Genomic DNA, 12,991 nt, shown 5'->3' on the forward strand with positions numbered 1-12,991 from the left:
TCTATCTCGCATTTCCAACAAACATTTGAAGCAGTTCTGTACATCTCTGCTAATTATAAAGGTGCTAGATACCACCGATACATCATTTTCATATAGTTCGCCTTCAAGGCACAGCATGCTGTAAAGTTTAAATCCTCGCTCCATAACTTTTCCCAAGATGAAAATTGGATATTGTGCCCAATATCTTGTGCCCATTGTATCATTACCAATTTAACTTTTTCATCTTTGGTATGCCACTCTAGCAACAGTTTATATGTTTTAGAAAGTAACTTCACATTGTTTTCCATTAAATCTTTTTCAAACCTTTAAATTTTTTCACTAAATCCATTTTTCTTATCTATTTTAAATACATCATTTAATTGATGGTATTGCAACCAACCTGTTACTGTCTTATATCCTCAAAACATTTCAATTTCAATTGTTGTTCTACTTCCATGAGCAACTCTTTATAGGTTGCCCATTTACTTTTTGCATTAGTCTTTTTCAGGGATATCGCTTCCACTGCAGAGAGCCACCATGGTGTCTTCTGCTCTAACAGGTTTTTATATTTTTCCCATACTCCATAAATTCCCATACTCCCATACTCCATACTTGGCTTTTCTTACCAAGTGATTCAAAAACTTTTTATGCACTTTGGTCTTCTCATACCATAGATATGCATGCCAACCAAATCTATTATCATGACCCTCAAGGTCTAAGATATCTGTGTTTTTTAAAGTTATACATTCCCGAAGCCAGCAGAGACATGATAATAATAATAATAATAATAATAATAATAATAATAATAATAATAATAATATCTTTATTGTCATTGCCCCCTCTCAGGGACAACGAAATTACTTGACTGCTCCATAAAAACACTAATTAAAACAATACAGTATAGAACAGCAAGGAAGATTAGATGACTTTCAAAGTCCAGGCTTCCCATTCAGGGCCGAGATCGCTCTGGAGAAGAAGCTGTTCTTAAGACGGCTCGTTCTTGTCTTCATCGTCCTGTATCTCCGTCCCGACGGCAGGAGCTCGAAGAGACAGTGACCAGGATGCGATGGATCTTTTACTATGTCCAGTGCCTTCCTATGGCACCTTGTGGCATAAATCTGCTCTAAGGTGGAGAGTGGGCAGCCAACAATGCTCTCTGCTGCCTTAACAACTCTGCACAACCCCATCCTGTCCTGGGTAGTACAGCTTCCGTACCACACACATAAGCCATAAGTGAGCACGCTCTCAATGGCGCAGTGATAGAAGGCAAGCAGCAGTTTCTGCGGAAGATGGTTTTTCCTTAGAATTCTCAAAAAGTACAGTCTCTGCTGCGCCTTCTTCACAAGCCCCCTTGTGTTGACACTCCAGGACAGATCCTCTTGTAATTCAGTGCCCAAAAATCTGAACGTTGTTACCCTCTCCACACAGACCCCATCAATCAAAAGTGGCTGGATATTGCTCTTCTGTCTCCTGAAGTCCACCACAAGCTCCTTTGTCTTCCTTGTATTTATGAGCAAGTTGTTAGCTCTGCACCACTCTGTCAGCCGCTCCACCTCATCTCTATAATCCGTTTCACCCTCCCTTTCAGGGATGAGCCCAATCACGGTTGTGTCATCTGCAAATTTGACAACCCTATTACTAGGGTGAGCAGTGATGCCTCATAATATAATTTCAAATCTGGCAGAGAGAAGCCACCTCTTTCTTTGGTATCTGTTAATAGTTTATATTTAATCCTTGGTTTCTTCCCCTGCCAGATAAATTCGAAAATATATTTTTGCCATTGTTTGAAGTGTCCCTCTCTGCATACCCTGGGTATTGTTTGAAATAAGAATAACATTCTTGGCAATACATTCATTTTCATCACTGAAATTCTTCCCCGAAGCAATAAATTCATCCTTCCCCAGACATCCATATTTTTCTTCATCTCTTTCCACGTTGTTACATAGTTTTCCTTAAAAATATTTATATTCTTAGCTGTTAGCCATACCCCCAGATACTTCACCTTTTTTCAATTAACTAGTGTTGCTAGTTGTAGCTCATTTTTATTTTTTCACTAATACTTTCATATTTTTATGCATTCATATTTTTCACTAATACTTTCATTTTATTTTTATTTAGCTTGAATCCTGTTACCTGTCTGAACTCAGATAATTTGTCTAATATCTTTGGTATGCTCACCAACAGGTCTTCTACTGTTGTTACAAGGTCGTCTGCAAATGCTCTCAATTTCTACACTTTGCACCCAACTGTTATACCTTTTATTTCTTCATCAGATCTTATGTTCCTCACCAGGGTCTCTAATACTAAAATAAATAATAACGGTGATAGGGGCAACCCTGTCTTGTCCCTTTTGTAATTTTACACTTTTCTGATATTACATTATTCACTGTCAGCATTGCCTGCTGATCTGTTTAAATTGCACCAATTCCTCTTAGAAATGATTCTCCAAAATTCATCATCTCCATAGATTTTTTTCATAAAGATCCTAGACACATTATCAAAGGCCTTCTCTGCATCCACAAACATCAGAGCTGCTTGTTTTTCATTCCTGGCTTCCAGATATTCTATTATGTCAATTATATTCCTTATATTATCCTTTATCTGTTCAGCCAGGAAAAAAGCCAGCTTGATCCTGATGAATTAACTCTTTTAACATCAGTTTCGAACGGTTCACCATAATATTGGCGAATAATTTATAATCGTTGAGCAGAGAAATCGGCCTATAGTATTTACTGAGAGCAGGTCCATGTCTTGTTTCAGAAGTAATGTTATATATGCCACTTTCCATAAATCTGGATTTTTCCGTGTTCAACATTTATTCATTACATGCTTCAGCGACTGTATCAGAAAGTCTTGTAGTTTTTTATAATATTTAGCTGATAAATATGACCCTGGTGATTTACCTAATTTTGAATGATTAATTCCTTGTTGCACCTCCTGTATCGTTATTGGTGCATTCAAATAATTAATTTTCTCCTTCAGGATTTTTGGTAAATTACTCTACTTTAAGTATTCTTCAATTGTATCTTTGTTTTCTTTACTGGCTCAATATAGCTTTGTGTAATATTTTACAAATTGTCTTCTGATATCCTTCAGGTTATCTATTATTTTACCTTCTACTTTCAATTTGTTTATTACATTTTTTTTAATTGCCAAGCAAGTAGTTTTCCTGGTTTATTTGCAAATTCATTTTTTTCTGCCTTAGCATTTTAATCTTCCATTCAATTTCTTGGTTCACTAACATTGAGAATTATGTCTGTAACATTTTTATATTTTGTTTTATTGAATCTTTCCCAGGTTTTTTAATCAGTTCTTTTTCATTTCTAATCAGTTCTTCCAAAATTTCTTTATTTTTACCTTCTCTAACCTTTTTTTGATATGCACTCTGTTGAATACAAAAATCCTCTCATCACTGCTTTGCTTGTATCCCAGACCATATTAAGTTCTGTCCCTTGATTAAAATTTAATTCTATATTTCAAGATTTTTTCTGCTTTTTGCAGTTAGTTGGTTATCTAAAGTCCTTCATTTAAACTTCACCTAAATGTGGAGTTTTCATTTCAATTCCAGTAACACTGGATTGTGATCTGAAAGTGTCCTTGATTGTATTTCTATTCTTTTTGTTCTCAGTGTTAGTTCATTTGATGTCCATATCTAGTCAATTCTTCGTGCAGATTAAATTGGTTCAGAAAAATGGGTATATTCTCTTTCAAATGGGTGTCTAAATCGCCAAATGTCAATTTTAAGTTCTCTACCATATTAAAGAAAGTGACAGGTAGTCTGCCTTCTTTTGAATCCATTTTTCTTATTCTCCTGTCAATTTCTAAGGAGACTACCCCATTTAAATCACCCATTAATATTATCTTTTGATCCATAAACTCATACAACCTTTCAGTTCTTAAAAAATTCCAATTTTTTAATAATTTGGCGAATCGATCCCAATTATCACAATTTTTTTGCCTTGTAAGGTTATTTCTATTGCTGTCATCCTTCCATAATCATCTTTAAATAACTGTTTCGGGTTATATTTATTTTTAGCATAAATTACCACCCCTCTTTTTTTTGTCTAATGTCATAAAGTCCATCCCCAACCATTTATTTATCAAGACTCTTCTGTGTCTTCTTGCTACATGTGTTTCTTGCAAGCATATTATGTCCAAATTCTCATTTTGTAATACATGTTCTGTTTTATTCCCTTTCAATTTATTGTTTAGTCCGCTAACATTCCAAGTTAAAAATTTCAAATTCTTTTTTCTCTTTTATTTATATATTTTATAAATAAAAAGGTCTAATTAAGTATGCTGTTGTTTATCTTCTTCTTTTTCTGCCGGATCTGTTTCTGTTGAATGGTTTATTTAAATGTAAAGGTTCATCATTGTTGCACCCGATGTGTATGTCTTTAAGGGGCCAGAGCAAGGGCCAGAGTAAGATAACGAGACCCAGCTTTGCAGCTGTGAAGCATAGCAGGTGCTGCTGAGTTGTATTTGATTAAGGTGTGTCAGCATTTGGGTGTAGTATATAAGGAGCAGCACCTAGCTCTCCCATTTCCCTGGGGGATGGGTTGGTGGTTGGGTCTGGTTTGGTTGTTAATGTATTTAGTGTAAAAGGAGTTTTTGTTTTTCTTATTAAAACCTTGTTTAAGTTATTTTTGAGTCCTTTCTTTTTAATGCATGGTCTCCCCAGCAAGCTCTCTGCAGCGTTACCATACTGCAAAAAGCCAACATCTTTGGTTATGGGCCCAGCTGCTGAGTGGATGACTGCATATTTTTGGACTCTGAGAAAGGTTTGAAAACTCCTTCTCCTGTTAGCGTAGTTCTGTGGGTCTGGAAGAGTTCCAGAATGGTTGACCGGGTTCCTGAAGCTGAGAAGGCTCTGGTCTTCCCACAGCTAACAGATGAGAACTATAGTTTATGGTCTTTTCGGGTGGAGGCGCTTTTGACCTCTAGAGAAGTATGGACCTATGTAACTGATGACCCTCCTGACCCTGTGACTAATGCTTGGTCGAAAGGAGATGCAAAAGCCAGGGCGATAATTAATTTGGCAGTCAGCGACCAGCAAGTAGTCAATATAAGAAATAAGAAAACTGCCAAAGAAATGTGGGACAGTCTTGCAGCAGTGCATGTTAGAAAAGAGTCAGCATCTGCATTGACGTTTTTCAAGCAGTTGTACCAGACGAAGTTGCAGCCTGGTGGTGATTTGGCAGCACACTTGAGACGTCTGGAGACAATACGCGGCGAATTAATTCGAAGGGACATGGACATACCTGATATTCAGTATGTTTTTATCATTCTATGTTCCCTTAATGAGGACTTTGATGGTATAGCTAGCCAGATATCTGCTGTTCCACCAGCACAATTAACTGTGGAAGGGGTGACGGCAAGATTAATGGGCGAGTTGGACAGAAGGGAGGCTTGTGCCATAAGCACTCCTATTTCAAGAAGTAATGAGGAACGCCATATGCAAACTTGTGGTGATACAAGTGTATTTAAAGCTGCCAAGCGTTGTTGGTTCTGCAATAAGCAAGGACATTTTGCAAAGGACTGCAGAGCCAAAAGAAAGCAATGTACTCCCAAGCCCGTTTCTGTTCGTCAGTCACGGTTGTCAGCCCAGCAGCCGACATCGTATAGTAGAGACAGAAACGAGCCGCGAGTTTTCCATGCTAGGACAACAGATCGTAAAAGACTTAAACGTGCCAAGTGGAAGTCTTTTGTTGTGGACTCAGGAGCATCTCAGCACGTTTGCAACGATCGAAGCTTGTTTATTTCTTTCGAAGAGGAAATTGGTAATGTACATTTAGCCAATTCACAAGTCTTGCAGTCGCTTGGCAGGGGTACTGTTAAACTTGACTCTTTAAACATTACAATAGCGAACTGCATTTACTGCCCGTCAGTGGACAATTTATTATCAGTAAGGTGTTTTGCTCGTCAAGGCATAACTGTGCGTTTCTTAAAGTCAATGTGTGAGTTTTTCGATGGGAACAAACGTCTATTGTATGCCCGGGAATCTGATGGTTTATATAGACTGTATTTTTGCACCTACTCCCAATCGCCTATAAATTGCAGAGCAGCACAGTCAAGCCAGGGGTTGAGGAATGTAAGGCCACATTCCGGGTGTGTCCATGAGGCACACAGAATTCTGGGACACCTGAATTTTGCTGATGTAATTAAGACAAAGAATATTGTTAATGGCCTCAACTTAAAACCATGTAAATTCTTTATGCAATGTCTATCCTGTTGCAAGAATAAGATTAAGGTTGCACGCAAGGGTAGGTGCTCAGATAGGAAAGTAACTGAGCCATTTGAGCGTGTACATTGTGATTTAGTTGGGCCACTCCCACCATCATTAGGAGGTTCTAAGTACTGGCTTACTCTGATAGACCATTATAGTAGATATTGTTGGACTTATGCAATAGCTGAGAAGTCCCAAGCATTTGAGAAGTACAAAGTTTTTTGCAACTGGGTAAAAACGCACTTTAACAAACCAATTAAGAACCTGTTTTCTGACCGGGGTGGAGAATTTGTTTCTGAGGATTTTGAGAATTTCCTGGAAGCGCAGGGGACTACTCATGAGTTATCTTGCCCCCGAAGTCCCTGGCAAAATGGGCTTGTTGAAGTTGTGCAGCGTGACCTGCAAGCAGGGGTAAAACTTATCTGCACGATGCTAATCTGCCCAAAGTCTTTTGGGCTGAAGCGCTCAATGCCTTTTGTTATGTTAGAAATCGCAGTTATCATTCTGGTTTAGATGTCACCCCCTATGAGAAGCTGTTTAAAAAACGCCCTAATCTGAAATACCTACGCATTTGGGGTTCAGATGTAATTATGCATTATCCCGCTAAGCAGAAATTGGGTGAACGTAGTGTCCAGGGAAAATTAATGGGCTACCAGCAGGGGGCGTACAGAATTTACATACCAGCAACTGGCAAATTTCATATTACCAGAAGCATGATACAAACTGTAAATTGGAATGGAGTTGCTGTCTTCCAAGATACTGATGGTATAGATAATACTGAGGAAGAAGAGGAAGAAGCAGCAGCAGCAGGAAATGGTGCTTCTGAATTAATGGAAATAGACAAAAAGTCTGTTGAATCTGATTTGTTTGATGATTTAAAGTTAAAGGGACCCGAGGGGAGGTTAGATTCTCTTGAGTTTTCTGACCGTGAGCTTAGCCTACAGGCATCTCTTCAGTCTGACAATGATGGTTTACAACCTGAAACTAGTAGTTCACTTAGTCCTATTAAGTCTGAGGAGTCTGACTCTCCTTCCGGACTGAGACGTTCAGATAGAAAGAGACAGAAGCCACAACGTTTTGCAGATGAACATTTTAATACTGTGTATGCCAATAAGGCAGTTTTTGAGCCAAAAAGCTACAGTGATGTTCAGAAATTACCTTAAACACACCAAACATTATAGGTTGCAGTTTACAACATGTATTGACAAAGGTTTTGAAATTTTCTGCAATGCATCTCATGCAGTGGAACAAAATAATTGCAGGGGTGTGTCTGGTATGGTGTTTTGTTATAACGGTTGTCCATTTGAATGGAAGTCCCAGACACAAACCATTATTTGTCTCTCCACAACAGAGAGTGAATTATGTGCATGCGTTCAGGCCACTCGTGATGTAGAATGGTATCTGCAAGTATTTGCAGACCTACAGATGCAAGTAACACTACCAGTAAAAGTTTACCTTGATTCCCAGAGCGGACTTGCTATCCTGTGTTCAGAGACCAATACGCAGCGCACTAGAGTCTTAAGGTTACGTTTACAGTTTGTAAAGAAACTAATTGCTGACGAAATGATTGTATTTGAATATGTTCCAGGTGACAATCAAATTGCGGACATTTTTACTAAAGCACTTCCAAAGGTTACACATGAAAGACATGTACAAAATATGCTTTATGTTTTTGTTCCACAATGATGAACCGCAGGGGAAATGTTGAATGGTTTATTTAAATGTAAAGGTTCATCATTGTTGCACCCGATGTGTATGTCTTTAAGGGGCCAGAGCAAGGGCCAGAGTAAGATAACGAGACCCAGCTTTGCAGCTGTGAAGCATAGCAGGTGCTGCTGAGTTGTATTTGATTAAGGTGTGTCAGCATTTGGGTGTAGTATATAAGGAGCAGCACCTAGCTCTCCCATTTCCCTGGGGGATGGGTTGGTGGTTGGGTCTGGTTTGGTTGTTAATGTATTTAGTGTAAAAGGAGTTTTTGTTTTTCTTATTAAAACCTTGTTTAAGTTATTTTTGAGTCCTTTCTTTTTAATGCATGGTCTCCCCAGCAAGCTCTCTGCAGCGTTACCATACTGCAAAAAGCCAACAGTTTCCCCTTCTGCACCTACTGCTTCAGGCTTTTTTCCTCCAAGTTGTTTTTTATATTTTCTCCAAAACTTCTCCATATCTTGTACACTTTTGCATCTTTGCAAAAGGTTTTAAACATTTTTTCCCCATCTTGTTATATATCCTTTCCCAATACTCTTTTGCATGTCCACCACATATGGAAGAATGTTCCTTCTCCTTCATTACTTCAGATTCTGATTTGTACATCTTAGCTAATCTGCTCGGGGTTAAATACCATCTGTAAACCATTTTCAAATAGTTCTCTTTCAGGACACCTTTTAATGCCTGCTTTGGTCTTTGATGGAGTTGGAAGACTTCACCAATAAAAGAGGGGCAGGATGCTGGGTTATATCATGACTCCATTACTGAGAAAGCCTCGGTCAACAATGAGTGTTTGCTGTGGGTCTCCTTTGATTTTGAGCAATTGGGCTAAAGTGAAAAGACACCCCGCTGTCAGGAGCTCATCCTATACTCGAGTAGGACCCTGGCAGACATCACAGCGAGTAGGACCCTGCCCAAACATCACAGCGACCGATGCCAACAGACATCGGCACACTTAGGGATCTGCGAGTCTTCGCAGCTTGCATAATAGACCTCAGCAACTCAGCATTTTGGCTAATCTACTTTATTTACATATAAACACACGGAGCACTGCAACATGGCTCCCTCTCTCTAGCATCAGGCAACAAAGAGAAAGAACAAAGGACAGTAGTCCCACTTCACGGAACACAGTAACACAAACATCCTGTCTCTGTCACTTCCCACTTTGTGGAGTCAAAACATATACTGTCATGTGATAGACAACAATCCCATGACTACAATCATGGAGCAGGAATTCTAACACCCACTTGACTCGATTTCGATTTGATGTACAACTTTAGGTGCCAGGAGAGAACGTTCCTCTTCTGCCATCCCTTTGGATGATAAAGATCCAATACACTTTAAAATGTGTTGTAGGAGAGGGCATTATTTGTTTGTTTCTGTTCTTACTTTATCTTTATCATGTATTGATTATGCATTAATCTTACATAATATGATTTAATCATGATTAATATATGTTTTTTATATTGTATTTTTATGTTGTGAACTGCCCCGAGATGTACAGATGAAGGGCAGTATCCAAATAGAATGCATAAATAAATAAATAAATAAATAAATAAATAAATAAATAAATAAATAAATAGTATTGATACTGGTTTGGTTCTTCTTTTGCTTAGGTTTTAATGACCATAATATAAAAATTGGGAATCCCTTATACTGAGTCAGGCCATTGGAATCTGACTCAGCGTACAGTCTCCCGCTATATTATCTGTCCTGACTGGCAGTGGCTGCTCTGCGTTTTCTGTCAGGAGTCCTTCCTGTAACACATGGGGCCCTCAGCATGCAGGGCAGGTGCCTTACCTTATTGCTTACTTTTGCATTTGTATTTTAAAATAAAAAAGTTTAAATTTAGAACCCTAGAACAAAGTAAGAACAAGAAATTAATCCCCATTTCTGTGAATATGAACAGTTCTCTTTTATGTTTTCCACCAACAGGTGCTAAAGGTTCCTCTGGTATTGGAGGCTTCAAAGGTGCGATAGGCGTCAGAGGGTGGCCAGGGCAGAACGGAATCAAAGGAGAGCCTGGCTTCACTGGCTTGCCAGGGATTCGAGGTTTACCTGGTGACTCGGGATTGAAAGGTATTGTCCTTCACATTGTGAAGTATTGCTTGTCTCTCAGTGTGCGCGAGACGTGTTCATACACAACTGCAAAGCAGTTTGAAAAAAATAGGTTGTGAAATATAATTGTCCTCTTTATAAAAAAAAATTCTCTTGGCAGCTTTAATCTTACAGCTTACTGTGTTTTCAGTCTATTGCTGGCTTTTGCTGGTAAGTAAAGCTTGGTGTTCATCAAGCAGGGAAGGTTTATTACTGCCTTAGTTTCCAGAGGGACTTGCTTTCACCTTCATTAGTCAGCAGAAAGACCCCTGGCTGCTCTCTCATAACAAAATCTCAGGACTATGATTGGAAAGGGAGTAGCTGCTGGGCTGCACTCCTCATTGCTACATTCTCATATACTTTTTTGAGAACATTTATTTAAATCATTTATTTAGGGGTTTTTTTAAAAAAAATTCACCCCCTTGCAAGGAGTTCAAGGCAGTGTTCTTCTGCTCACTGTATTTTAATTTATGGTTTTTGTTTTTGTTACTGTATTTTATTCTGTATATTCTGTTGTAAGACACCCTTAGTACATTGGTAGGACGATGTAAATAATGAAGTATTAGTATTATTTCCTGCTCACATTTTATCCAAACAACAACTCTGTGAGGTTAGGCTTTCAGGTAAGGCTTAAAGAGACCAAGATTCCCCAGAGAGTTTCATGGTTGAGTAGGAATTTGAGCCGAGGTCTCCTTGATTCCAGTACAACTATCTCGCCACTATAGCACATTAGAAGGGCTGATCACAATCACTTCATAAAAGAAGGATACACTTAAGGAGACAAAGCATTCTTATCTTTCCGATCCTCTTAAATGTGTTGCCTTTAAATTGTAAGGATGGATCAATGCTGTAAACCAGACATGTCCAAAGTCTGTTTGGGGGGGCCTAATTCGGCCCCCTGTGGCATTTTATTCATTGGGGTCAAATCCCAAAAATACATATATATAAAAAATCAACAACTTTGGTCGGCCCTCACGCATGTTCACTTCATCAAATCTGGCCATCTTTGAAAAAGTTTGGCCACCCCTGCAAACAGTTTTCTATATTGACATGGCAGTCTGGATGAATAATGTATTCTTAATAGGTGACCGTGGTGACCGTGGCCCACCAGGATCACCCCCTAAAATCATGCCAAGTATGATGCTTGATGTGAAAGGCGAAAAGGGAAATGAAGGAGAAAGTGGTGCCCAAGGGAGCTTTGGTTTCAAAGGTAAGGAGCAATGCCATATTCAGAAAAGGAGTATAATATATTACAAACTGATGTTACAGCATTTGAACATTTGTCACAAGAAGCAAATGAGAATTTAATCTTTATTTACAAACATTTCATTCTGTATTACATAATGCACACATTCTAAAGCACTTATTCAGATTATAAATAATAGAAAATGACCACAAAATGATATAGAAATATATATACTCCTAACAGTGCAATTTTTAAAGGTAAAGGTAAAGGGACGACTCTGGGGTTGCGGTGCTCATCTCGCTTTATTGGCTGAGGGAGCCGGCGTACAGCTTCTGGGTCATGTGGCCAGCGTGACTAAGCCGCTTCTGGCGAACCAGAGCAGCGCACAGAAATGCCGTTTACCTTCCCGCCGGAGCGATACCTATTTATCTACTTGCACTTTGTGCTTCCAAACTGCTAGGTTGGCAGGAGCAGGGACCGAGCAACGGGAGCTCACCCCGTCATGGGGATTCGAACTGCCGACCTTCTGATTGGCAAGCCCTAGGCTCTGTGGTTTAACCCACAGCACCACCCGCATCCCAGTGCAATTTTTAGTGGTAGTTAATTAGCAGAATGCAGCTGAGGGCTTCATTCCCCATAATGAATACTTCAGGCAGCTGAAACCAACATTTGCTTTACTGAAGTTCAGCTACTTGCCCGGTTCAGTCTAACTTAACATTTTGAACTGTGTTTCCTACAGGCACAAAAGGAGCACTAGGCTACCCCGGGCAGACAGGAAGGCCAGGTTCACCTGGCTTTCCAGGTTATGAAAAAGGTCAGAAAGGTGACTATGGAATTAAAGGAATAAAAGGCATATCAGGATATATAGGTGTCTCAGGAGGTCGTGGTATTTCTGGTTTCCCTGGAGCAACGGGAAGGAGGGTGAGCAGATTTTGTTGTTTGACTCAAACTACCAAGTTTTGTTATCTCTGGTATGTTTCCTTTAGTAGTTTGAAAAGCAAAATGCCAGAACCTCAAAAAACAAATTCTGTAAATTCACCAAAAGCAGACTAGATTATGCAGTGCATGTGAATTATGTATTTGATTCCTTTATTTTGGGTGGAATGGGGGCTCCAGCCTGCAGGCCTAATTGAGTCTAGCAAGAGCCCTAACTAGGTCCATGAGGACATTTTCCAAAAGCCATGCTCACCTGCCTGACACTTGACATATATGACACTCAGGAGGATTCAGGTAATGAGTCCTGTCAGCAGGCATCCTGCTTGAGGAGCTCTTTTTGCGCAGTGAGGTTTCCCTCCTCTCTTCCCCCTTGTGCACCCATGAAATTGGCTCAGAATGGGGTCAAGAGAACTCAGGGGCATAAGAGTAGAGATAGTTCCATCTGGCAAACCACAAGGCTTTCCTTGACAAAATAATTGCCTTGGCATGAAATTAAATTCTTTCCATGGTTCCCTGCTGAAAGGAGGGTTTGCAGATACTGCCAATCAGCACCCCCTGTGCTTTGATTTCAGACTGCCCTGGCAAAGGAAAGCATATCACCCAGTGTCATTGTGGTGTCATGATTGACAGGTGGGCAACCCCACACCCAGTCAAAATGGCCCACTGGAGTTGGGGGAGGTTAGTATCCAGCCCACCAAGTAGATATAGTCCCCCACCCCGAGTTATTTTTTAGTTTAAATAAAGTTGGTTTCAGGTGCACACTGTGTTCAACAAGAGTACAGTTTCAAGATTTATGGCAGAAAAACAAATTTGGATAGTTGAGGAGGAAGTCCAGAGAGAACAAAAACGTTGGTTAATATTTA

The 12,991-nt window shown here is 39.5% G+C and overlaps 1 protein-coding gene across 3 annotated transcripts in view; it reads left to right on the forward strand.

The window, feature by feature from the left end:
* The window catches only part of COL4A2 (collagen type IV alpha 2 chain), a 170,191-nt gene that overhangs the window by 131,733 nt on the left and 25,467 nt on the right, over positions 1-12,991 (forward strand). For all 3 annotated transcript variants that reach the window (XM_053380243.1, XM_053380245.1, XM_053380244.1), the window contains 3 exons: positions 9,845-9,988; positions 11,091-11,216; positions 11,932-12,113. In XM_053380243.1, the coding sequence (XP_053236218.1) occupies positions 9,845-9,988; positions 11,091-11,216; positions 11,932-12,113 (452 nt within the window). The remainder of the gene's footprint in view (positions 1-9,844; positions 9,989-11,090; positions 11,217-11,931; positions 12,114-12,991) is intronic.

This window comes from Podarcis raffonei, chromosome 3 (genome assembly GCF_027172205.1).
Source record: "Podarcis raffonei isolate rPodRaf1 chromosome 3, rPodRaf1.pri, whole genome shotgun sequence".
Taxonomy (NCBI): domain Eukaryota; kingdom Metazoa; phylum Chordata; class Lepidosauria; order Squamata; family Lacertidae; genus Podarcis; species Podarcis raffonei.